This window comes from Oncorhynchus gorbuscha, linkage group LG24, assembly GCF_021184085.1.
Source record: "Oncorhynchus gorbuscha isolate QuinsamMale2020 ecotype Even-year linkage group LG24, OgorEven_v1.0, whole genome shotgun sequence".
NCBI classification, from domain to species: domain Eukaryota; kingdom Metazoa; phylum Chordata; class Actinopteri; order Salmoniformes; family Salmonidae; genus Oncorhynchus; species Oncorhynchus gorbuscha.
The window spans coordinates 49,294,026-49,321,954 of record NC_060196.1 but is presented as its reverse complement, the minus strand read 5'-3'; the positions used below and the strand labels follow the sequence as shown (position 1 = coordinate 49,321,954).

At 44.6% G+C, this 27,929-nt stretch overlaps 1 protein-coding gene across 1 annotated transcript in view; it reads right to left on the bottom strand.

The window, feature by feature from the left end:
* The window catches only part of kcnh8 (potassium voltage-gated channel, subfamily H (eag-related), member 8), a 79,568-nt gene extending 60,285 nt beyond the window's left edge, over positions 1-19,283 (bottom strand). The window contains exon 1 of the mRNA XM_046325733.1: positions 19,023-19,283. Coding sequence (XP_046181689.1) covers positions 19,023-19,098 — 76 coding nt within the window. The 5' untranslated portion in view covers positions 19,099-19,283. The remainder of the gene's footprint in view (positions 1-19,022) is intronic.
* Positions 19,284-27,929: the final 8,646 nt, after the last annotated feature.

The following is a 27,929-nucleotide window of genomic DNA, read 5'->3' as shown; positions in this document are numbered from 1 at the left end:
TGAGGGTGAGAATGGGGGTCTAGGTCACTGTGGATAGTGTATGAGAGTAGAAACTAACACAGCAGATACTGTTGTTTAGGGTGTGTGGGTGAGGTAAGAGTGACGAGGATGAGAAAAAAGAACATTCATCTTCAGGACTATTAATTAAGCTATTATGCCCTCATGACCTAAAGTGTTATGTGAATCTGTTACATGAATCATGATCCCCAAGGCATTGATCTAAGCCTCAGTAGGATTACTATAGCTAGTCATTACAACTGACATTGTTTTCATGTTGCTACCTCAACCATCTCTTTTCCCACCATTGATTTGAAATTGTAATTGTTTCATGTCTCGTGTCAACCTTTGTCAAAGGAAACAACAGGACTTGTGTGTTGAAATCTGACACTTCAGAACCAGAATGCTTTGTACACGTCCCTCAATGAGGAGAAGTTCCCATTGTAATAATTCCTTTAATCACACAGAACTGTATCTGTTTCCATCCTCTCTGACGTACTGAAGGGAGTCTTGAGTCTGATGTGTTTTTACTTGCATCAGTAGAATGTCCTGGGCGTTACAGGCCAGGGAGCAGTGCACCTTGGGACTGCTGTCAGGAGGATGTACTGAACACACACACTCACACACATCAGCAGAATGCTCCGGGCGTTACAGGCCAGGGAGCAGTGCACCTTGGGACTGCTGTCAGGAGGATGTACTGAACACACACACTCACACACATCAGCAGAATGCTCCGGGCGTTACAGGCCAGGGAGCAGTGCACCTTGGGACTGCTGTCAGGAGGATGTACTGAACACACACACTCACACACATCAGCAGAATGCTCCGGGCGTTACAGGCCAGGGAGCAATGCACCTTGGGACTGCTGTCAGGAGGATGTACTGAACACACGCACTCACACACATCAGCAGAATGCTCCGGGCGTTACAGGCCAGGGAGCAGTGCACCTTGGGACTGCTGTCAGGAGGATGTACTGAACACACACACTCACACACAAACAGACGCACACAAACACATGCACATGCCCACAAACACACCCTCCAGACACTGAGTGAGGAACCAGAGACAGACCCCACATTCCTAACTCCCCCCCCCCGTCCTGCCTGTCCAGTAGTCCCCCCCCCCTGAGAGGAGGAGAGGTTGATGCTTAACCTTAAGAGACGTTTACCGAAGTGTGTGTGTGTGCGTGCATGCGTGCGTGCGTGTGCGCGCATGTGTGTGTGCGTGCATGTGTGCGTGCGTATGTGTGTGTGTCCACCTGGATGTGTCTTGCTCTCTAATGGCCCAGATTGAATCTAGGCTCGGGACTGATTTGGGGCAGTGGGGGTTGCAGACATTTTTGAATAATCAGAAGCAACTTGTAATCTCACTCAACCCAATTTTACACTTTCACCCATTCAATCCCCTCACTGATCTCTCTCCTCTAACCTCCTCCCCCCGTCAACACTCCTCTCCACTTCTCCTAGCAATCCATCTCTCCTCTCTTTCATTCTCTTTTAATCTTTTCCCTTCATTCAGTCGCTCTACGCACTTCCCTTCCCTCTCCCTCCATCTCTAACAGCCTCTGTTCTGTATCCATAGGTTTCCCCTTTCACTTCCCCCACATAATCTATTTTACACCTTTCTATCCCTCCCTCTCTCCATCCCCCTATATCTCTCCCCCTCCTTTAGGCTGTGTGTGTGTTGGTACACCTCTACCTCCTCCCTCCCTCCATCGCTCCTCTCCCCTCCATTTTGCTCTTCATCTCTTCTCCCAGCTGCTCTCCGCCTCCCTCCTACTGTTCTGGATCTCACTGTCTAATTACTCTTCCTCCTCTCACAACCCCCAGAATCCCTCCATCTCTCCCTCTTCTTCTCTCTCTCCATCCCTCTTATTCCCTCCAACTTCTGTCACACTTGCCCTTTCATCCATCTCTCCATCATTCGGCCCTACTTTCTCTCTGTACTCTCTCCACCCTTCCCTTCCTTTACCTTCCCTCCAGCCCTGTACATCCTTCATCCCTCTTAAGTCTACTATCTCCACCTGTCCTTGGATTCCCTTCTTCCATCCCCTTCTCAATTCACCATCTTTTCCTCCCTTCTCTTCACTATCTTCTCCTCCCTCCTCTTCACCATGTTCTCCTCCCTCCTCTTCACCATCTTCTCATCCTTCCTCTTCACCATGTTCTCCTCCCTCCTCTTCACCATGTTTTCCTCCCTCCTCTTCACAATCTTCTCCTCCCTCCTCTTCACCATCTTCTCCTCCCTCCTCTTCACCATGTTTTCCTCCCTCCTCTCCACCATCTTTTCCTCCTTCCTATTCACCATCTTCTCCTCCCTCCTCTTCACCATGTTTTCCTCCCTCCTCTTCACCATCTTCTCCTCCCTCCTCTTCATCATCTTCTCCTCCCTCCTCTTCATCATCTTCTCCTCCCTCCTCTTCACCATGTTCTCCTCCCTCCTCTTCACCATCTTTTCCTCCCTCCTCTCCACTATATTCTCCACCTCCCTCCTCTTCATCATCTTCTCCCTCCTCTTCACCATGTGTTCCTCCCTCCTCTTCACCATGTCCTCCTCCCACCTCTTCAACATCTTCTCCTCCCTCCTCTTCACCATGTTTTCCTCCTCTTCACCATCTTCTCCTCCCTCCTCTTCACCATCTTCTCCTCCCTCCTCTTAACCATCTTCTCCTCCCTCCTCTTCACCATCTTCTCCTCCCTCCTCTTCACCATGTTCTCCTCCCTCCTCTTCACCATCTTCTACTCCCTCCTCTTCACCATGTTTTCCTCCTCTTCACCATGTTCTCATCCCTCCTCTTCACCATGTTCTCCTCCCTCCTCTTCACCATCTTCTCCTCCCTCTTCCTCCATGTTCTCCTCCCTCCAATTCACCATGTTTTCCTCCCTCCTCTTCACCATGTTCTCCTCCCTCCCCTTCACCATGTTCTCCTCCCTCCCCTTCACCATGTTCTCCTCCCTCCCCTTCATCATGTTCTCCTCCCTCCTCTTCACCATGTTCTCCTCCCTCCTCTTCACCATCTTCTCCTCCCTCCTCTTCACCATCTTCTCCTCCCTCCTCCTCCATGTTCTCCTCCCTCCAATTCACCATGTTTTACTCCCTCCTCCTCCATGTTCTCCTCCCTCCTCTTCACCATGTTCTCCTCCCTCCACTTCACCATGTTCTCCTCCCTCCCCTTCATCATGTTCTCCTCCCTCCTCTTCACCATGTTCTCCTCCCTCCTCTTCACCATCTTCTCCTCCCTCCTACTCCATGTTCTCCTCCCTCCTCCTCCATGTTCTCCTCCCTCATCTTCACCATGTTTTACTCCCTCCTCCTCCATGTTCTCCTCCCTCCTCTTCACCATGTTTTCCTCCCTCCTCCTCCATTTCTCCTCCCTCCTCTTCACCATGATTTCCTCCCTCCTCCTCCATGTTCTCCTCCCTCCTCTTCCATGTTCTCCTCCCTCCTCTTCACCATGTTCTCCTCCCTCCTCTTCACCATCTTCTCCTCCCTCCTCTTCACCATCCTCTCATCCCTCCTCTTCACCATCCTCTCCTCACTCCTCTTCACCATCTTCTCCTCCATCCTCTTCACCATCTTCTCCTCCCTCCTCTTCACCATGTTCTCCTCCCTCCCCTTCACCATGTTCTCCTCCCTCCTCTTCAACATGTTCTCCTCCCTCCTCTTCACCATGTTCTCCTCCCTCCTCTTCACCATGTTCTCCTCCCTCCTCCTCCATGTTCTCCTCCCTCCTCTTCACCATGTCCTCCTCCCTCCTATTCACCATGTTCTCCTCTCTCCTCTTCACCATCTTCTCCTCCCTCCTCTTCACAATATTCTCCTCCCTCCGCTTCACCATCTTCTCCTCCCTCCTCTTCACCATGTTCTCCTCCCTCCGCTTCACCATGTTCTCCTCCCTCCTCTCCACCATGTTCTCCTCCCTCCTCTTCGCCATCTTCTCCTCCCTCCTCTTCACCATGTTCTTCTCCCTCCTCTTCACCATGTTCTCCTCCCTCCTCTTCACCATCTTCTCCTCCCTCCTCTTCACCATGTTTTCCTCCCTCCTCTTCACTATCTTCTCCTCCCTCCTCCTCCATGTTCTCCTCCGTCCTCCTCCATGTTCTCCTCCCTACTCCATGTTCTCCTCCCTCCTCTTCACCATGTTCTCCTCCCTCCCCTTCACCATGTTTTCCTCCCTCCTCTTCACCATCTTCTCCTCCCTCCTCCTCCATGTTCTCCTCCCTCCTCCATGTTCTCACCATCTTCCATGTTCTCCTCCCTCCTCTTCACCATGTTCTCCTCCCTCCTCTTCACCATCTTCTCCTCCCTCCTCTTCACCATCTTCTCCTCCCTCCCCTTCACCATGTTCTCCTCCCTCCTCTTCACCATGTTCTCCTCCCTCCTCTTCACCATGTTCTCCTCCCTCCTCTTCACCATGTTCTCCTCCCTCCTCTTCACCATGTTCTCCTCCCTCCTCTTCACCATCTTCTCCTCCATGTTCTCCTCCCTCCTCTCCAGCATCTCCTTCTCCCTCCTCTCCACCATGTTTTCCTCCCTCCTCTCCAGCATCTTCTTCTCCTTGCTTTCCACCTTTCCTATCTTCTCCTTACCTGTCGATCCCAGAATTCCATATGTCTTTGTACCCGTCCACCCCCACCTTCTCATCCTCTCCCTCTCTCTCTCGCCCTTTCTCTCTCTTCCCATCCTCCGTTCCATGTTCTCGGTCTCTCTTCCTCCCCTCCCTCTGTATCTGACTCTCTCTTTCTCTCTTAACATCTCTCTCTCACTCTCTCTCTCTCTCTGTTCTGGATCTCTTTGCCTAATTTCTCAAGTGTAACAGCCAATAGATCATCACACTCTATCTGACAGCTGAGTGAGAGTCCCCACAGGGAAGGAAAGAGGGAGGAGAGAGAGAGAGAGAGAGAGAGAGAGAGAGAGAGAGAGAGAGAGAGAGAGAGAGAGAGAGAGAGAGAGAGAGAGAGAGAGAGAGAGAGAGAGAGAGATGAAGGGAGGAACAGAGACAGAATTGAGGGAAAAAAGACAGAGAATAAGGTAAGGAGAGGAAATACAGTATGTAGAAGAAGGACCGAAAGAGGGAGGAAGAGGATATGGAAAGATGAGAGGAGAGATTTAAAAGAGGAATAGAGAATGTGATCGAATGAGAAAGTTAATTAAGGATGAAGGGGAAGAAGAACTAAAACGCTGACAGAGAAATAAAAGAGGTATGGAAAAAGATGAAAACAGGGGTGGAAAAGGAGAGGAAAGTCTAAGATGTCCAAGCGGAGATGGATAGATTAGAAGGAGAAGAGAGGACAGAGGAATCCCCAACTGAAGGCTTGCGGCCACACCCCCTCATCACCTCCACCCATTTTGCGTCTCAAACAGCACCTTATTCTGATCCCTGCAGGATTTCCCAGCGATTTGGTGTCACACCCTGACCTTAGAGATCCTGCATTCTCTATTTTGGGTTAGTTCGGGGTGTGACTAGGGTGGGCATTCAAGTTTCTTTATTCCTAGGTTGGCCTGGTATGGTTCCCAATCAGGAGGCAGCTGTCTATCATTGTCTCTGATTGGGGCTCATACTTAGGCAGCCTTTCCCACCTGTTGGTTGTGGGATCTTGTTTGTGTATAGTTGCCTTTAGCACTGCATAGCTTCACGCTCGTTTGGTTCTTTATTCTTTTTTGCCGGTTCACATAATAAAGATGATGAACCCAAACCATGCTGCATTTTGGTCCGATTCTTAAAACACCGTTCGTGACATTTGGTGTGATATTTGCAGGCAAAAATGCTTGATTTTGCTACAGCAATTCTGACATTTTGCATGGCAATATGCAATGATTTTGTCCAATTTGTCAAGAAAACACGCTTAGGAAAGAGGTCAGGTTAAATTGATCCTACACCCGAGCTCAGGGACATGTTCTCATAGAGAGAAAAATAGAAACAAGCAGTCTGCCTTGTGCTAAAAGGAGATCCCCCGTACAGACACACACACACAGTCACACACACACACACAGTCACACACACACACACACAGTCACACACACAGTCACAAACACACATGTCATATCCCAGGTCCAAAGTCATTCCTCAGCTCACTGCTAGGTGGGTCAGGACAGGGGAATCTGAGTTACAAAGCACAGCATCAGGTATACAGTACCTCGCTCCCAATACTCTTCTGAACAAGATGGGGGGGTTCTCAACCACATTCTACTCCACTCTGCCCCAGATTTTAGTTTTATAACACACACACAGAAACTCAGATACATACACACACACACACCCCTCCTTGACACCCCTATCCCATCCTGAACACCAAATACCTCAGCTATTTACAGAATGCTTGTGATTTGTGAGGTGAACGAGTCTGGGGTAGAGAGGGATAGATAGCGAAATGGAGAGAAGGAGAGAGTGACAGTGAGAGACAGAAGGACAAAGCGAGCTGTAGGGAGAGATGAATGGGTGGACAAGAGGAGAGAGGGAGGGAAAGGAGAGAGAGGTCTAACCAGAGGGAGTGGAAATAGAGGAGAGGAGGAGAAGATGTTCTGGAGGCTTCCATCACATTCATCCATCTGAGCAAAAGACAGAGCACACTAGCGGTGTTAGGCGAGGTCAAACAAAGTAACCTCGGTTACAGTTACAGCAGTTAACCAAGGCTACAGTCAAACCAAAGTAACCAAGCTCACAGCCACAGCGGTTAACCAAGGCTACAGTCAAACCAAAGTAACCAAGCTCACAGTCACACCAGTTAACCAAGGCTACAGTCAAACCAAAGTAACCAAGCTCACAGTCACACCAGTTAACCAAGGCTACAGTCAAACCAAAGTAACCAAGCTCACAGTCACACCAGTTAACCAAGGCTACAGTCAAACCAAAGTAACCAAGCTCACAGTCACACCAGTTAACCAAGGCTACAGTCAAACCAAAGTAACCAAGCTCACAGTCACACCAGTTAACCAAGGCTACAGTCAAACCAAAGTAACCAAGCTCACAGTCACACCAGTTAACCAAGGCTACAGTCAAACCAAAGTAACCAAGCTCACAGTCACATCAGTTAACCAAGGCTACAGTCAAACCAAAGTAACCAAGCTCACAGTCACACCAGTTAACCAAGGCTACAGTCAAACCAAAGTAACCAAGCTCACAGTCACACCAGTTAACCAAGGCTACAGTCAAACCAAAGTAACCTCGGTTACAGTCACAGCAGTTAACCAAGGCTACAGTCAAACCAAAGTAACCTTGGTTACAGTCACAGCAGTTAACCAAGGCTACAGTCAAACCAAAGTAACCAAGCTCACAGTCACACCAGTTAACCAAGGCTACAGTCAAACCAAAGTAACCAAGCTCACAGTCACACCAGTTAACCAAGGCTACAGTCAAACCAAAGTAACCAAGCTCACAGTCACACCAGTTAACCAAGCTCACAGTCAAACCAAAGTAACCAAGCTCACAGTCACACCAGTTAACCAAGGCTACAGTCAAACCAAAATAACCAGGCTCACAGTCACACCAGTTAACCAAGGCTACAGTCAAACCAAAGTAACCAAACTCACAGTCACACCAGTTAACCAAGGCTACAGTCAAACCAAAGTAACCAAGCTCACAGTCACACCAGTTAACCAAGGCTACAGTCAAACCAAAGTAACCAAGCTCACAGTCACACCAGTTAACCAAGGCTACAGTCAAACCAAAGTAACCAAGTTCACAGTCACACCAGTTAACCAAGGCTACAGTCAAACCAAAGTAACCAAGCTCACAGTCACAGCAGTTAACCAGGGCTACAGTCAAACCAAAGTAACCAAGCTCACAGTCACAGCAGTTAACCAAGGCTACAGTCAAACCAAAGTAACCAAGCTCACAGTCACACCAGTTAACCAAGGCTACAGTCAAACCAAAGTAACCAAGCTTACAGTCACACCAGTTAACCAAGGCTACAGTCAAACGAAAGTAACCAAGCTCACAGTCAAACCAAAGTAACCAAGCTCACAGTCACACCAGTTAACCAAGGCTACAGTCAAACCAAAGTAACCAAGCTCACAGTCAAACCAAAGTAACCAAGCTCACAGTCACACCAGTTAACCAAGGCTACAGTCAAACCAAAGTAACCAAGCTCACAGTCACATCAGTTAACCAAGGCTACAGTCAAACCAAAGTAACCAAGCTCACAGTCACACCAGTTAACCAAGGCTACAGTCAAACCAAAGTAACCAAGCTCACAGTCACACCAGTTAACCAAGGCTACAGTCAAACCAAAGTAACCAAGCTCACAGTCACACCAGTTAACCAAGGCTACAGTCAAACCAAAGTAACCAAGCTCACAGTCACACCAGTTAACCAAGGCTACAGTCAAACCAAAGTAACCAAGCTCACAGTCACACCAGTTAACCAAGGCTACAGTCAAACCAAAGTAACCAAGCTCACAGTCACCCCAGTTAACCAAGGCTACAGTCAAACCAAAGTAACCAAGCTCACAGTCACACCAGTTAACCAAGGCTACAGTCAAACCAAAGTAACCAAGCTCACAGTCACAGCAGTTAACCAAGGCTACAGTCAAACCAAAGTAACCAAGCTCACAGTCACACCAGTTAACCAAGGCTACAGTCAAACCAAAGTAACCAAGCTTACAGTCACACCAGTTAACCAAGGCTACAGTCAAACGAAAGTAACCAAGCTCACAGTCAAACCAAAGTAACCAAGCTCACAGTCACACCAGTTAACCAAGGCTACAGTCAAACCAAAGTAACCAAGCTCACAGTCAAACCAAAGTAACCAAGCTCACAGTCACACCAGTTAACCAAGGCTACAGTCAAACCAAAGTAACCAAGCTCACAGTCACATCAGTTAACCAAGGCTACAGTCAAACCAAAGTAACCAAGCTCACAGTCACACCAGTTAACCAAGGCTACAGTCAAACCAAAGTAACCAAGCTCACAGTCACACCAGTTAACCAAGGCTACAGTCAAACCAAAGTAACCAAGCTCACAGTCACACCAGTTAACCAAGGCTACAGTCAAACCAAAGTAACCAAGCTCACAGTCACACCAGTTAACCAAGGCTACAGTCAAACCAAAGTAACCAAGCTCACAGTCACACCAGTTAACCAAGGCTACAGTCAAACCAAAGTAACCAAGCTCACAGCCACACCAGTTAACCAAGGCTACAGTCAAAGCAAAGTAACCTCGGTTACAGTCACAGCAGTTAACCAAGGCTACAGTCAAACCAAAGTAACCTTGGTTACAGTCACAGCAGTTAACCAAGGCTACAGTCAAACCAAAGTAACCAAGCTCACAGTCACACCAGTTAATCAAGGCTACAGTCAAACCAAAGTAACCAAGCTCACAGTCACACCAGTTAACCAAGGCTACAGTTGGTAGAGCATGGTGCTTGTAACGCCAGGGTAGTGGGTTCGATCCCCGGGACCACCCATACGTAGAATGTATGCACACATGACTGTAAGTCGCTTTGGATAAAAGCGTCTGCTAAATGGCATATATATAAACCAAAGTAACCAAGCTCACAGTCACACCAGTTAACCAAGGCTACAGTCAAACCAAAGTAACCAAGTTCACAGTCACACCAGTTAACCAAGGCTACAGTCAAACCAAAGTAACCAAGCTCATAGTCACAGCAGTTAACCAAGGCTACAGTCAAACCAAAGTAACCTCGGTTACAGTCACAGCAGTTAACCAAGGCTACAGTCAAACCAAAGTAACCTCGGTTACAGTCACAGCAGTTAACCAAGGCTACAGTCAAACCAAAGTAACCTCGGTTACAGTCACAGCAGTTAACCAAGGCTACAGTCAAACCAAAGTAACCAAGCTCACAGTCACAGCAGTTAACCAAGGCTACAGTCAAACCAAAGTAGCCAAGTTCACAGTCACACCAAGGTAACCAAGGCTACAGTGAAACAGAAACAACAGTTGATTCTATTACAGTCACACAATGTGAACCAGGGTAATCAATATTAATGATAATCAGAGATAATCAGGGGAATCAATGTTAGGACAGACATTCTGGAGGGTAGTTTACTCATTTCCAGCTGATCAGGTGATCATCCCTATGCATGATGATTTCAATCCTCTCTTCACTAATCCATTATCACAGTACAACATCTATCTTGAGGGAGATACGATAACACAATCATCTCCACTAATCCATTATCACAGTACAACATCTATCTTGAGGGAGATACGATAACACAATCATCTCAACTAATCCATTATCACAGTACAACATCTATCTTGAGGGAGATACGATAACACAATCATCTCCACTAATCCATTATCACAGTACAACATCTATCTTGAGGGAGATACGATAACACAATCATCTCCACTAATCCATTATCACAGTACAACATCTATCTTGAGGGAGATACGATAACACAATCATCTCCACTAATCCATTATCACAGTACAACATCTATCTTGAGGGAGATACGATAACACAATCATCTCCACTAATCCATTATCACAGTACAACATCTATCTTGAGGGAGATACGATAACACAATCATCTCCACTAATCCATTATCACAGTACAACATCTATATTGAGGGAGATACGATAACACAATCATCTCCACTAATCCATTATCACAGTACAAAATCTATATTGAGGGAGATACGATAACACAATCATCTCCACTAATCCATTATCACAGTACAACATCTATCTTGAGGGAGATACGATAACACAATCATCTCCACTAATCCATTATCACAGTACAACATCTATCTTGAGGGAGATACGATAACACAATCATCTCCACTAATCCATTATCACAGTACAACATCTATCTTGAGGGAGATACGATAACACAATCATCTCCACTAATCCATTATCACAGTACAACATCTATCTTGAGGGAGATACGATAACACAATCATCTCCACTAATCCATTATCACAGTACAACATCTATCTTGAGGGAGATACGATAACACAATCATCTCCACTAATCCATTATCACAGTACAAAATCTATCTTGAGGGAGAGGCGATAACACAATCCTCTCTCCACTAATCCATTATCATAGTACAAAATCTATATTGAGGGAGATACGATAACACAATCAAAAATATGCACACATACACACACAGCTCTTTCAATGAGAATCCTCTCATGCTGAGTAACTGAAGAGCGCAAATCATTAGACAACACCTCAGCTTTAATCATACTGTAGCTTTCCTCTCTATCACCAAATCCCACTGGCTCATATCACTAGAAACATTACATTTGATCAATTCCTGTCATTTGTAAGGAAGTTGCCTATCTCTCTCTGTTTCTCTCACTCTTTCTCTCTCTGGATTCCCCTCTCTCCCGTCTCTATGACGATCTGACTTCCTCTCTGCCTCATCAGAACCTCCCTATCTCCTCGCTCTCACTCACTATCAAATCCATTCCCCCTATTTTGAATCCATTTTCTTTCCCTGTCTTCCCCCCTTCTCTCTCTTTCTAATTATCTCCTTCCCCCCTTATCTGTCTTTCTCATTATCCCCTTCTCCAGCTCTCTCTCCTTCTCTCTATTCCCCTCGTGAACAATTAATAAAGTCTAAAAATGGCTGAGTGGGTCTCGGCCCAGACTTGCGTTAGTGAAACCCCATTTGATGATCATTTTCAACACTCCATTAGAGGTGATGATTAGGATTCCGAATTGCACTAATTAAGGCTCGTTACCGAAGCGGAATGTCCACGGAGACCAACAGGACTCCAGAGCTCTAGGAAGAAGCCACATTTCTATGGAACTTCCTGAAGTTCCTAGAACAAACAGAAGAGACTCCCCATTTAAATGTTCAGTTGCCATACTCTATTGTAACCTTAGAATGAGGCCAATGGCTGAGTGCTGACAGTGTCTCCTGAGGTTGTCTCCTTAACAGCCTTCTTTTAGCCATGTCGTTTCTTACTGCCGTTGCACTGACTTGTGTCACTTGTGTCGTCACCATTCTAGGTGTCTTTCATATACATAAAGCAATAAAAGTGTAAGAAATGTGTAATAACAACGTAATGTTCATTCATAGTGTTTCAAGGTGTGACTTGGGTCAAACTAATCACATTAAAGTGGGAAGAATACAGAGGAGGCTGGCGCTATAGGGGGGGCGGGCTCATTGTAATGGCTGGAATGGAATATATGGAATGGTATTGAACACATCAAACATGGAATCCATATGTTTGACTCTGCTACATTTACTCCATTCCAGCCATTACAATGAGCCTGTCCTCCTATACCTCCCCCCCACCAGCCTCCACTGGAAGGATACCACTTAGAAGATTGTTTTAAAAAGTTTTCAAACTTCATAATTACCTCAGAAAGTAATCATGAGGTCAGAGGTCAATACTTAGAGACATAGTGTCATGTTTTGTCATATATTGTCTTGTCCTTGTGCTTTCCCTTCTGTTCGTTTCCCCCTGCTGGTCTTATTAGGTTCGTTCCTTTTTTCTATCCCTCTCTCTCCCCCTCCCTCTCTCTCTTCTCTCTATCGTTCCGTTCCTGCTCCCAGCTGTTCCTCATTCTCCTACTCACTCATTTACTCTTTTCACACCTGTCCCCTATTTTGCCCTCTGATTAGAGTCCCTATTTCTCCCCTTGTTTTCCGCTTCTGTCCTTGTCGGATCCTTGTATGATGTTCGCTGTGCTGTGTCCTTGTCTCGCCCTGTCGTGTTTTGTCTCCTTCAGATGCTGCGTGTGAGCAGGTGTCTTAGTCTGCTACGGTCGGTGCCTTCCCGAAGCAACCTGCAGTCAATGGTCGAGTCTTCAGTCTGTCCTCGTTACTACGAGTGGATTTAAGTTTTTTCCTGTTTTGTTTTCTTCTTGAGTTTTCCAGGATTATTACCTTTGCCATATACTGGAATAAAGACTCTGTTTTCGCTAAGTCGCTTTTGGGTCCTCATTCACCAGCATAACACATAGGTTGTGTCTCAAATGGGACCGTATTCCCTATTTAATGCACTACTTTTGACCAGTGACCAAACAGCGCTGGTCAAAAGTAGAGCACTATAAAGGGAATAGGGTTTCATTTGAGATGCAGTCATAAGATCACACAGTACCGTTCCACTTCACAGAGAGGTGAACCACTGTGATCTCTATGAGTATGTTTACATGCACACTAATAATTCGATATTAAACTGATTATGGCAGCAGGATGTGTATGGCATTAGTCATGTGAACACGGTCAAGGTCAAAACAAGGTCAAAATCGAAGTAAGAATTAGTTAGAACACTTGGTATTCTGATCAATCTTTCTAATTATTACGACATTTCATTTGAAACAGTCGGCTTTCCAGCGGTGTCTTTGATCTGCACATGTGCCAGCACCGTTAGCGCAAGCCTCCCTTTTATGAGTGAAGTGAGCTTGGAAAAACTGAAAGTATGCATTTTATAAATAGTTTTCTTATACAAACTGTCAGAACACACAATCAAAATAGACTTCGCGAAAACAACACGGTCACTGTGGTAGAACGTTTAGTTTGATTGACGATTTTATGGCTTTATCAAAAGTCCCACCAGGTAGCCTGATTTCAGATGTGTCCATGTAAACAGGATTATTAGGGAATCGTTCTTCTCGCAAAGCATGAGCCAGACATGTGCCAGATGTGTGCCAGACCTGAGCCAGACCTGTGCCAGACCTGAGCCAGACCTGTGCCAGACCTGAGCCAGACCTGTGCCAGACCTGAGCCAGACCTGTGCCAGACTTGAGCCAGACCTGAGCCAGACCTGAGCCAGACCTGTGCCAGACCTGAGCCAGACCTGAGCCAGACCTGTGCCAGACCTGAGCCAGACCTGTGCCAGACCTGAGCCAGACCTGTGCCAGACCTGAGCCAGACCTGTGCCAGACCTGAGCCAGACCTGTGCCAGACTTGAGCCAGACCTGAGCCAGACCTGTGCCAGACCTGAGCCAGACCTGTGCCAGACCTGAGCCAGACCTGTGCCAGACCTGTGCCAGACCTGAGCCAGACCTGTGCCAGACTTGAGCCAGACCTGAGCCAGACCTGAGCCAGACCTGTGCCAGACCTGAGCCAGACCTGAGCCAGACCTGAGCCAGACCTGTGCCAGACTTGAGCCAGACCTGTGCCAGACCTGAGCCAGACCTGAGCCAGACCTGTGCCAGACCTGAGCCAGAACTGAGCCAGAACTGTGCCAGACCTGAGCCAGACCTGAGCCAGACCTGTGCCAGACCTGAGCCAGACCTGTGCCAGACCTGCGCCAGCTTTATACACTCATTTACTGTCCTCCTCTAATCCTCCGGCGAATCTTCCAACGGCTCAATTAGAGAGTTTCTTTAAAGAAAAGTTAATCAATGGATGGGACTTGCCTGCTCTCTTCTCATAAGACACACACGTAAAGACACACACACACACATATAGACAAACACATATAGACACACACACATATAGACAAACACATATAGACACACACACAAACATACACAAGGACACATATAGACACACATACACATATAGACACACACACCCACACAAACACACACACACGCACACACACATAAAAGTACAGACACACACACACCTATATGAGAAAGCGTGTCAGTGCTTTGCTGTAATTACCTACCTGGTGTTGCTGAGAGCGGAAAATCTGCAGAACGGTCGTGACAGAAGAGCACGATGGGAAATATTACACAGCATTCTACTAGGAGTTTGGGTAAAAAATTTAGGCAATTAACTATCTCCAATGTTAACAACTGAAGTTACATGTTAAGTTGGAGTCCTATTGTACACAGTATGTAGTCATATTTTACACAGTGTGTAGGCCTATTGTACACAGTGTGTAGGCCTATTGTACACCGTGTGTAGGCCTATTGTACACAGTGTGTAGTCATATTGTACATCGTGTGTAGGCCTATTGTACACAGTGTGTAGGCATATTGTACACAGTGTGTAGTCATATTGTACACAGTATGTAGGCATATTGTACACAGTGTGTATGCCTATTGTACACAGTGTGTAGTCATATTGTACACAGTATGTAGGCATATTGTATACAGTGTGTAGGCTTATTGTACACAGTGTGTAGACCTATTTTACTCAGTGTGTAGGCCTATTGTACACAGTGTGTATGCCTATTGTACACCGTGTGTAGGCCTATTGTACACAGTGTGTAGTCATATTGTACATCGTGTGTAGGCCTATTGTACACAGTGTGTAGGCATATTGTACACAGTGTGTAGTCATATTGTACACAGTATGTAGGCATATTGTACACAGTGTGTATGCCTATTGTACACAGTGTGTAGACCTATTGTACACAGTGTGTAGTCATATTGTACACAGTATGTAGGCATATTGTATACAGTGTGTAGGCTTATTGTACACAGTGTGTAGACCTATTTTACTCAGTGTGTAGGCCTATTGTACACAGTGTGTATGCCTATTGTACACAGTGTGTAGACCTATTTTACACAGTGTGTAGACCTATTGTACACAGTGTGTAGGCCTATTGTACACAGTGTGTAGGCATATAAACACTCAAACAAACGTAACAAAACGAAAAGCGAACAGTTCTGTCAGGTAACAGAGACTAAACAGAAAATAACTACCCACAAAACCCATGTGGGAATAAGCTACCTAAGTATGGTTCCAAATCAGAGACAACGATAGACAGCTGTCCCTGATTGAGAACCATACTCGGCCAAAACAAAGAATGAGCTCGCACTGGAGACACCGTGCGCTTAACCGCATAACACGGTGCCTGACCAGTACCACGCTGCTTCCGGTAAGCACAGGGAGTTGGCTCAGGTCTATCGCCTGACTCCGCCAAAAAAGTTTTTTGGGGCTGCTGCGCTGCCTTGCCTCATATCGCCACCTCTCAGCTTTAGCTGCCTCCAGTTCTTCTTGTGGGCGGTGATATTCCCCAGCCTGTCTCCAGGGTCCCTGTCTGTCCAGTATCTCCTACATTGTCCAGTAGTCCTGACGTCTCTGCTCCTCCCTACCACGCTGCTTGGTCCGCTTGTGGTGGGTAGTTCTGTAACGCTCGTCGTCGTAAGGAATAGTGGACCAAAGCGCAGCGTGATAAGTGTTCATGATTTTATTCATCAAAGAAACACTCAAATAAAAGTAACAAAACGAAAAGCGAACAATTCTGTCAGGTAACAGAGACTAAACAGAAAATAACTACCCACAAAACCCATGTGGGAAAAAGCTACCTAAGTATGGTTCCCAATCAGAGACAACGATAGACAGCTGTCCCTGATTGAGAACCATACCCAGCCAAAACAAAGAAATACAAAACATAGAAAAAGGACATAAAATGCCCACCCAAATCACACCCTGACCAAACCAAAATAGAGACATAAAAAGCTCTCTACGGTCAGGGCGTGACACTATTGTACACAGTGTGTAGTCATATTGTACACAGTGTGCAGACCTATTTTACACAGTGTGTAGGCCTATTGTACACAGTGTGTAGACCTATTTTACACAGTGTGTAGGCCTATTGTACACAGTGTGTAGACCTATTTTACACAGTGTGTAGGCCTATTGTACACAGTGTGTAGTCCTATTGTACAGTGTCTCCCATGTTTAAGCTAGGTCTGAATGTGAGTCAGTGTATTCCACATTGCAAAAGTGAGAAATGACTTGTAACTGAAATAACATAACATATCCCAAAACTTGACTGGATGATGATCATGATGTCACATGATCGTTGATATTTTCCTATGATGTACCAGCTAGACGTGCACTAGCACCCATGGAGAGGGCTCTATTCATGAGATGGCCTTTTCTATGTCCCCCGGGTCCAATTTTGTGTGCTCACACACACACACACACGTGTGGTCATTTCAGATCCTGAGTCAGATCCTCAGTTGGCAGGTTTTGTCTCAAAATCAACAAACTGAAGTTTGAACTATTAGAGTCAACTGGAAGTCTTGATATGAAAACAACAATGTTTACCAATTATCTTCTGCAGCCCCAGGTGTAAACCAGTTTACATACAGTCTGAGGACACTTAGTAGAACCTGTAGGGGACACCTGTCCTGTCGCATATCGTTACAAGGTTGAGTCCATTATTTTCAATGAAGACCTCTATACGGGCCAATCCAAACAATGTCAGCCAGTTGACAGTTCTTTCCTCTTCCTGTTCATCTGGTCCCACATCTCTGGTCAGACCAGGGCACCAGCCACCAGACCCAATTTGTCTGGTCAGGCTCCACTACTTCCATTTTTCCCCCGTCCAGTTCGAACCCCTGTTAATACCAGATTCCTGGATGCTGCCGCTCAAGGACATTGGTGTATTCATTGGGGTGCTGTAGTGAAGCTCACTGCAGTACTGTATTGGTTATTAAGCCTCAATTCCATAGCGGGACCATTAAGATGTGGGATTGTGTGCGTCCCTAATGGCACCCTATTCCCTTTATAGTGCAGTATAATAAAGGAACAGGGTGACGTTTGGGACATGGACGTAGCTACCTGCTGTCCCTCCGAAACAGCTTCAAATCTATCTTACCCTCCATATCTGTAGCATGGTGTGACACTCAATCGTCCGGCCAGTTGTTTATGAAGTCTGGAATAAGGCGGTATGGAGGATTGTAGTCCACGGCAACGCCATATGAGTTAGAGTAATTTATCAACTCACACAGCAGAAGTAGAGCAATGAAAAACAGCTGGTTCCTTCCAGGAAAAGGAGACATACCGTGGCAGGCTACCTATATAAGCCTGTCTGGTTTTGACCGATTACAGTAAGACAAAGTGGGAGCCACCACTGAAGAAGATTGTATATCAGTTAAGATTGAGTGGTATTATTTGGGTGACTTGAAATGAGCAATGCTGAGACACACTAAATAATCGTAAATACGCCAACAGTATAGGCCTAACTCTGTTAGTCTAGGCTACCCAAAGTGAGCGCCATCTCCTTGTCCGAATATGACATGGTATGACAATTCCATAAGGAGATGGCAAGAGAGCAGAAACATATCTGGGACCAGGCGACTTCTGGCCCAGCCTAATTGTAGAGTTAATGCAGTAGAACAAGCAACATTAAACTGCACTCTAAACTAACAGACTTCTCAGAGACAAAGGTTGGTTATATCAACACCCTGGTCCGTGACTGCAAATGAGTTGCTTTTCGAGAGAAAGAGAGAACGCGGCCGTTCTAAAGAGCCCTGCGTGTGCCTCTGCCTGGGGAAGCGAACCCACCTGCTGTAGGTGCCGCCGACCAATTAATTCATTTGGATAGATGCGACTGCTACTGTCAGAGCTTCACCGCGGGACTTGGCAGTCAGACAGCGGAAATAAGAAATTTTCATTTTACTTCATGTGTTTGTCTGAATATATCACTATCACAACTGTTTTTGTGTAAGGATTAATGACTGTTGGTAAAATGTGTCATATTGGAACAAGGATATTTGTTAACTTGATTACAAAGTCAACTATTCTCTAGGTTTAGAAATGTAACCTTAAATTATTGTTGTTTAGGAGCACATGAGCGGGTGCGCGTCAGAAACTGTTAATTCCATGCGTAACTCTGTGTTGTTGTTTGTGTCGCAATACTTTGCTTTATCTTGGCCAGGTCGCAGTTGTAAATGAGAACTTGTTCTCAACTAGCCTACCTGGTTAAATAAAGGTGAAATAAAAAAAGTAAAAAGGGGGACATTCTAGTGAGGGTGATTCGCTGTCCGTGGTGCTGAACTTTGCAGCGCGAGTAGACCAATAGGTTAGCGCTGTGCCAACAAATGCCAACAAATTGAACAAGTCTTTTAACTTGGCTATAGCATAGACCACAGATATAGCATATAGCCAAGGGCACCATGAGCAACTAAACATAGACTATTCCATTTGAAGAGAAAAATAACTTTTCAAAATATATCCTACCTAAATTAACTTGCTCTACTGTTACTTTGTGATTTGATTTCACTGGCTGTTTTGGAAGAAATATACAAATTATGACTAAAAGCCGTATTCCTACCAATTCATTTAGCAATATCCATAAATCTAAATCTTAGAAAGCAAGTGCAACAAACGGGTTGGGACTGAACGAATAACCTAACAGGATATAGGTTAAGGTCCCATTAAGCATCAAAGAGAAAGAGAACAAACTTACGCGTGCCGTCAAACCGTGTGGCTATGGTGTCCAGAAACGTGTTCTGTGGCGCAAGTAATCCTTTCATCACAGGCATTTTCCCTCCCTGTTGTCCAAGTCCCCATCAAAGTCACGGAAGAGAAGATGTGAGCCGAGCTAATATGTGTTAACAACGATTCGCCGGAGTCTTCCGCGATACATCCGTGGAATCCGATTTCTATCGAGTGTAGAGTGTGTGTGAGAGAGATGCGCGCTCACTGAAACCGTGTGTGAATGTGAGTATGTGTGTGACAAGTGGATGTGACGCCTGCAGGTGCAATTCAGGTAACAGCTACTCCGCGACGCCCGCGAGAAAGCCAGACGCGGGAACGAGCTTTCTGTCAGCAGTTTCATTATTATGTCAATGGTTTCAATGATCATCATTTCTCACTGTGCAATGACGGAGGCGATCAATCAAACAAACTACAACACTATGTGTTCAAGCAAATTATTTAAACTGTCTGAAAGGGTGAATATGTTGCAGCCAACTAGGAAACGTACTATTTCTATCTCTTATTTTTCTCTCGGCTACTTTTTAGATCTTCAATGCAGTATGTTCGTTCTCGTCAGAAAAGTAATAAATAACGTTCAACTTTGAATAAAAGAAAGTAGCCTACAGCTTGAACATAACAGTGGTCTATAAAATGTATCCCAAATACATTAAGAATGCCGGTTCTCGATTGAAATATCTATACTCCTTAGAATTATAGACTATACGTTTAAGAGATAAATAAGAAGTATAATAATAGCCTAAGCCTGCAGGTTAGGGCAAGTTGAGTAGGCCTATGAGGTCACACGCCTTAGTGACAAGACTAGGGGAACACAAAACATACCATAAATGCACAGGTGTACAAGAACATTGTAGTATGTTGTTCCAATCAGCTGACTCTGACATAGGGCCTAACCGAGACAAAGGAGCGTCAGGAAAAAGGGAGAACAGTAAGCTACACATTGAGCAAACACATGTAATAGATAGTCGAGTACCAGACTATTTTGTTATTAGTGTCTGTCATCCGACTCTCTCTCTCTCGCCTCTCTGTCTCCCCCATCCCCCATCGTCTACAACGAGACTCTGCCACCCCCTAATGGTGCAACGGATACATAGCAGTTGAAGAATGGCAACGTTGGGCATTTAGTAACCCAATGGCGCCCCTTTGTGATTTTTCATGGAAACACATGCTTGACACAAACAACACACACACATACACACACACAAATTAATAAAAAGCTGTCTGAAATCGTGGGGGCCCTCGCCTGTGGAGTGGCAGATTTAGACTATGGCTGTGCGTGTGTGTTCCTGTGTGCCTGTGTGTGTGTGTGTGTGTGTGTGTGTGTGTGTGTGTGTGTGTGTGTGTGTGTGTGTGTGTGTGTGTGTGTGTGTGTGTGTGTGTGTGTGTGTGTGTGTGTGTGTGTGTGCGTGTGTGTGTGTGTGTGTGGTAGTAGTAGTAGTAGTAGTGGAGAGACTGGCTCCCTGTGCCCTATAGTGTACTGTCGTGTCGTTGACTATAATTAAACGTGTGACGACTGTATATTATGAAATCAATTCTCTATGTGTAATTTAATTACGCAATTAAACTAATCATGTAACTTTAATTAACTAGGAAGTCGGGGCACCAGGGAAAAAGGTTGTTTATAGAGTGTCAATTTCAGAATATAACTCTTCATATATTTTCATATCTTATCAAAACAGTTCCTTATTAATTCATTTTACCTCATCAGTCTCATTACTGAATGTCACAAACCCTTGGATATCTGCACGAACCCTAGCATAGAATCATGAATCCGCGATATACAAATTGTCTCAATAATTTATTTACTAACTTAATCAATCACAGAATTACATACACACACACATAGGTCATACATTGATTACTATCATGATAGGAAAGATATGATAGCTTGATAGACAAAGGAAATGGGTGGGGTAGTTCAAGAGTGGGAAACTCAGAGTGGATTCACTACATACATAGAAATTGCTAATATTTTGATAATGAACAACCGCTCATTTGAAAAGAATTTGCAATTTATATATTTACGAGTGTCTGCCTTTGTTATCCCTCTCTGCGATTGCCAATCCGTCTGCTGTATCGTCCGTCGACAGAGAGCCTCTGGTTTGTCCACCAGAGATCAAAGTCATAGGTTGTTAGGTTGGGTACTTCAGAGTACCATTCGGAAATGTTCTTAGATCGGAAGTGTTTACCAGACTAAAGTATTTAAACAGCTGCAGTCTGAATAATTGTTCTTTAGTTCATAGATTTCTTAGCCCTTTCAACGTGGAGACCTCGTCCTTGCATTTTTGACTCTTGTAGAGTTGCCAACCATTTCAACATGTAGCTACTGCTTCATGTTTTCTCATCTTCTTAACCACTCGAGACACCCGGCTTACTGTGGGTCTCTTTGGCACAAAATGTACATTTTGTCAAGGGTGGATTTATACTCTGTGGAAGAAGCGGTGTTCCTTGAAGCCAATATAAATGTCTGTACTCAGGGGCGTGGCCACTGACTAGTTAAACTTTATATGAAAATCCATACTCTTGTCATGACGTTGGCCTGGGGGATAGGTTTATGACCGTCATAAATACCTCTTCCCCCCTTTTCTTTTCTCTAACCTACTGAGGTTACATTTAAAAAACCATTGGTTAACATAGAGATTCTGGGAACATCAGTATGTGGGGGGAAATGAACTATATTCTGGTAATCCGAACAATTGAACATATGCAGTGGTACTTAATGAATATGATGTCAGTTTGGGTTGTCATCTGAGACATTCTCATCAATGATAAGATGACATAAACACTACAGTGGAAAGTCTACACATCAGAGTTATCAGATTCACATGGAATTGTTGTTCAATTTAAATGTTTGAATATGAAATTATTTGTGATGGGATGAAATGTGATTTTAGCTTCTAAATTGTGAGATTTGGATTTTCATAAGATAGGGCTGCTCAATCATTGGCACTCCCCTGTGAAGGGACAAAGGCTATAAAACCTTTCAAACACACCCTCCTCTTCCTTCCTATATAAGCTCTTGACTACAATATAACTTTCTGTTCCGATGAGGTAGGATGACGATCCTATGTCAGAATGGTTCAAATAAGTCTACAGAATGAAGCCAACATCAGCATGAGCTTTGGTTGCGAATGGTATGAACTTTGAACTCTTATTCACGACAGAAGTGATACCTCCTAGCCGTTGAGTTAGCGACCGCAGCTGCAAACGCAGGTTAGGAAGGAACAGACAGAGTATCCCATCTATCACACAACGACGTTCTACTACACAACGACGTTACTACAACTTATTCAAGTGACCACCAGATACATTCTTCAAAGGAGAAAGGACTCGGTTTGGCAACACGGCCTTCCATCTACCACCAACCTACTTAAGTGCAGCTCAGAGTAAATATTTATTGCATTTTCCTTTTCCAAATGGGTGGTAATTTAGAATGCATAAGATACTGTATTTACGATAACACAGCTTCTTCCCATTGTTCCTCAGTCTTCCCGCTCTTTCACTCAAACCCAGCCCCTTTTCCTTTGGGTAACAAGCTGTCATATCTGTTCTGCCAGCTAGGGACATTTCCTATGAAGTAAAGAATTATCCCGGTATAATTAATTCTTTGTATATGTTATTCTGTGTGATTAGTTAGGTATTTAGTAAATACATAATTAAACCCAGTTTTGTATTGCTGATTCAACTTGTTAGCCATGATTCTTGCAGATAACCAAGAATTTCCAACTTTTAGAATATGAGACTGAAGTAAGATGACGATTAATATTGACTGCTATTGATGTAAAATATTGCTAAATCTTTAAGAGTTTATTCGGAAGATAACAGCTCTATAAATATTATTTAGTGGTGCCCGACTGTCTAGTTAATTACATTTACCTGATTAGCTCGATCAGGTGATATTAATTACGGAGAATGTATTTTATAGAATAGCATGTCATAGCAATTAATCCGGCATAGCCAAAGACACGACACTCTCATTTAGAAGACTAACACCACATTTAATCTTTTCACAAATAGTTTCTTATGTAATCATATACCTTTCACAACATTTAGATGTAAACCCCATAATGGAGAAGTGGACACAACCAGAGACACAGTAATGTGTGTTTCCTGTCCTTCATGAGATCACCAAATTAAACACACTCGACATGACTGTCCCTTAAGTGTCCAGGGACCACTCCCACATTCTCAAAAATTATTCAAACTTTTGATGTCCAAGTGTCTCTCTGTGTTCCACAGTTTACATTCCAACCTCGAACACTACAGAGCATAGAGGCAGCTTATTTTTACAACCACCATAAAACAGCCAACTTCCCGCTCCCCCCCTCTACGAGAGAGAGCACGCTGTAGAGCAGACCCTCTGTAACCTGATCCTTCAGATCATCACAGGAGAGTTATGACAGTACTCTCAGTAAAGACTCTAAACTACTTAAACTAGCTCACTGATCCAATGCAGCCATTTGTATCTCAATATCAAATTATTTCTAGTTAATAATGAAATACTTTACTGTGATTGTTTTCCATTAAAATAGTCAAAAAGAAACAAAAATATATTCTTAGCAAAGGGCAATTTCTCATGCAAGAATTTTGCTAAGACTGTCTGGGAGTGGTCTGAGTGGGGAGGGGAAAGTGGAAACCAGCTGTAATTGGCAGAGAGGTTTAGAACTCACTTTTTTGTTGGTTTGTTAACTCACTACTTACTGCATGGGGATGTCACCATGGAAGGCCTAAACATCTTTTCAAACAGCTCTTACAGTATTTATCCAACCTCATAGTGTGAAAATATATATAAATCACATTTTTGACTGCACTGGGCCTTTAATGGAGATTCTGTATCCATTATATCCATCAATGATGGATCTTGATCATGATTCCAAGATGGTGTAGCAGTCGGACGTGTGTTTTTGTCTTGTCCCTTCCTGTCCCGTGTAAACATTGTTTTTTTCGTATATATTTTAATATCACTTTCCATCTATGGACTGAATATACTCTCCTGCAACCCGCCTCACCCAATGTGGTACGGATCTGCTATTTTTATACTTAAGAACCCGGAACCCCCATCAAAAGCTAGCCAGGATGGGGACGCTAGAGAGCGTGCTATGGAGTAGATGTGCATTGCTAGAGCTCTGCTCTATTTTGAAACAAATTCATATTTATCTTAACCTCTCACAACCTATAACTTCAAACGTTGTCTTGCAATATGACAAAGGGAAAAGGCAACAAAAAAGGGGGCGCTAAACAAGATCATTTGAATGAGATAGACAACGAACCAATTTCAACATCGCCGACCCACGAGGAGTTAGCTGAAGATGATACATCCAAAGAGTTCCCCACAGATCCTACTCAATGTGACATACTGGCTGCCATAAACTCACTATGCAAGAAGGTGGACATAAGGTTGGCTGATATCTCAAAGAGTATTGGGACTTTGACTGAAACTGTGAAGGCAACTAAGGGAAGAGTGCATGAGGTTGCGCAGGCGACAGTCGAGCACGAGGCCAGGCTACAGGATATAGAGAAACAGTGCGCAACGTTCAAAAATGACAACAAAACCCTGAAAGCCCGATTGGAAATACTTGAGTTACATTCAAGACGCCAGAACATCCGAATATTTGGGATCCAGGAGGACACTGAAAAAGGGAAACCTACTGAATTCGTCCTGGAGCTGATACGGCATTGCTGGGTAGTGAACACTTCAAAACGGCCCTAATGATCGACCACGCACACAGATCACAGGCAACGAAGCCGGCCAAGGGGGCGCCAACTAGGGCATTCGGGAATGCGGCTGAGTTTTTCCTAGCCACTGTGCTTCTACACCTGCATTGCTTGCTGTTTGGGGTTTTAGGCTGTGTTTCTATACAGCACTTTGATATATCAGCTGATGTAAGAAGGGCTTTATAAATACATTTGATTTGATTCATTGCACAGCTGCACTATCCCCAGATCAGGGATCTCATCCTCAAGCTGGCTAGTCAAAAGTTCCCCCTTAACTACAATGGATCCAGGGTGTCTTTCTACCCAGATCTTACCTTGGAGGTGAGGAACCAACGGAAAGAGTATGATGAGGTACGCAACAAATGCAGGGCGGCCAACATCCGATATGGATTCCTCTTCCCAGCCTGGTTTAAGGTGACAGTCGAAGGATCAACACGTACGTTTGACAACCCAAAAGAAGCCGATCTGTTCTTGTCAAGCAAGTTCTCTGGCTGAGAATACAGAACGGCTGTGTCAACCGGCCAAATGACCAAATACAGACCAGGAATGTGTTTGAATTTCCTGCCTATATCTTTTCTATCAGAAGATCAGAAATTGGGACTTATATGATGGGTGAGATGTTGTGGCTTATATAGCATTATTTAGCCTATCATGTTTTAGCACCACTCACCCCCTAAGGTTAAGAGTTAAGTGTTATTTAATATTAGTTTATATGCGGAGCATCTATAGATGACGAGTTAGTTCAAGCTGTATGTCTCGACACCCTAAGGTTTGTGTGTTAGTCAAGGTGTAACGATTGTCATCGGGAGAAGGAGAAGAGGACCAAGGTGCAGCGTGGTAGAAGGAGAAGGAGAAGAGGACCAAGGTGCAGCGTGGTAGAAGGAGAAGGAGAAGAGGACCGAGGTGCAGCGTGGTAGAAGGAGAAGGAGAAGAGGACCGAGGTGCAGCGTGGTAGAAGGAGAAGAGGACCAAGGTGCAGCGTGGTAGAAGGAGAAGGAGAAGAGGACCAAGGTGCAGCGTGGTAGAAGGAGAAGAGGACCGAGGTGCAGCGTGGTAGAAGGAGAAGAGGGCCAAGGTGCAGCGTGGTAGAAGGAGAAGAGGACCGAGGTGCAGCGTGGTAGAAGGAGAAGAGGACCGAGGTGCAGCGTGGTAGAAGGAGAAGGAGAAGAGGACCGAGGTGCAGCGTGGTAGAAGGAGAAGGAGAAGAGGACCGAGGTGCAGCGTGGTAGAAGGAGAAGAGGACCGAGGTGCAGCGTGGTAGAAGGAGAAGAGGACCAAGGTGCAGCGTGGTAAGTATTCATAATGCTTTTAATAAATACAAACACTTGAACAAGAACAATAAACGAACAGTTCTGCAAGGTGCAATACACAAAACTAGTGGTTCTGTAGCTCAGTTGGTAGAGCATGGCGCTTGTAACGCCAGGGTAGTGGGTTCGATTCCCAGGACCACCCATACGTAGAATGTATGCACACATGCACACATGACTGTAAGTCGCTTTGGATAAAAGCGTCTGCTAAATGGCATATTATTATTTTTTATTTATTATTACAAAACAGAAAACAACTACCCACAAACACAGGTGGGAACAGGCTACCTAAGTATGGTTCTCAATCAGAGACAAACATAGACAGCTGCCTCTGATTTGGAACCATACCAGGCCAAACACAGAAATACAAAACATAGAACAAAACATAGAATGCCCACCCCAACTCACGCCCTGACCAAACCAAAATAGAGACATAAAAAAGGAACTAAGGTCAGGACGTGACACAAGGAGTGCTTTGTTTGGGGAAGTCACTCAGTAAAGGGACGGGAGGGGAGATGGGGTCTGTGTTTTATGTTCACATTTATTAATACAGGTTGCATGACAAGTTCCCGCATGGCGGGACGTTTTTCTTTTGGGCTTTGTCTGACAGCAACAATTTGCTCTAAAATAAGAAATGCCACATAGTGACCGAGCACAGAGTAGACCAGGTGGAATAAAGATAGTCAGCTGGAACTGTAGATAGTCAGCTGACGCACCCAACAGATAGGGATTATTCTTTCTTTTCATCAGTTCATAAATCATGTTCCAGAATTGACTATTTTTTGTTGGACTCGCAACTCATTTCAGCAGCTGAGTCGGTTACCTCTCACCCTATTCTAATTACGGACCACTTTCCTCTGTCCATGGTGCTGAATCTCGACAATATGTTGACAGGTCGGCGACCTTGGGCTTAGACGCATACCTATTGAAAGATGAGGCTTTTTGTCAGTATTTGAAGGAGCAGATTGCCTTTTTCCTCGGAGCTAACGACACGGGCATGTTGACGACTCCACCCTTTGGGAATCTCTAAATGCGGTGATTAGAGGTTTCTTATACATCAGAGAGGAAGAAACGTGCCAATACTAGGCTGAGAGATATTGAAAGAGAGTTAGGGGAATAGGAGAACGTTTTTAGGATGAATTCCTCGAATACAGTTCTTGAGAAGATCACAAAGTTCTAATATGAATACAATACCATTCGAAACGGGTGGGCTCTTTACTTGCTAGAACGCAACAAAGTTATTTTGAACTGGGTGACAAACCACTTAAATTGTTAGCAAGACAGCTAAGGCGTGTACAGGCATCTAGAGCTATTCACAAAATACAAGACAAGAAGGGTAAAATAGTAACAGATCCGCAGGACATTAATAAATGCTTTGCGCAGTTTAACCCAGAGCTATACCAATCAAAATGCGATGCTACTGATCCACAAACTATGGAACGCTTTCTCGCTGAATGTGAACGTCCTAAACTAGACAGGGGGGCAGCTGCTGCACTCGATGCAGGGATAACTTTAGGGGAAATGAACACAGCTATAGCACCATTTCCAAACAGCCAGGCACCTGGGCCTGGATATGTAATAGACTTCTAGAAGAAGTACTGCGCCAGTCTAGTAGCTCCACTTATGTTGCGAATGTTTAAACAATCCAAAGAAAATGCCAAACTCTCGCAAACACTGTATGAGGCTACAATAGCACTGATCTTGAAAAAATATGGAGATTCCATGGAGATGTCTTCTTATCGCCCCGTGTCGTTACTCTCTATAGACAATAAGGTGTTGACAAAGATATTGGCAAACCGATTGAAAACATATATTTCTGACATCATACACCCTGACCAGACAGGTTTTTATCCCGG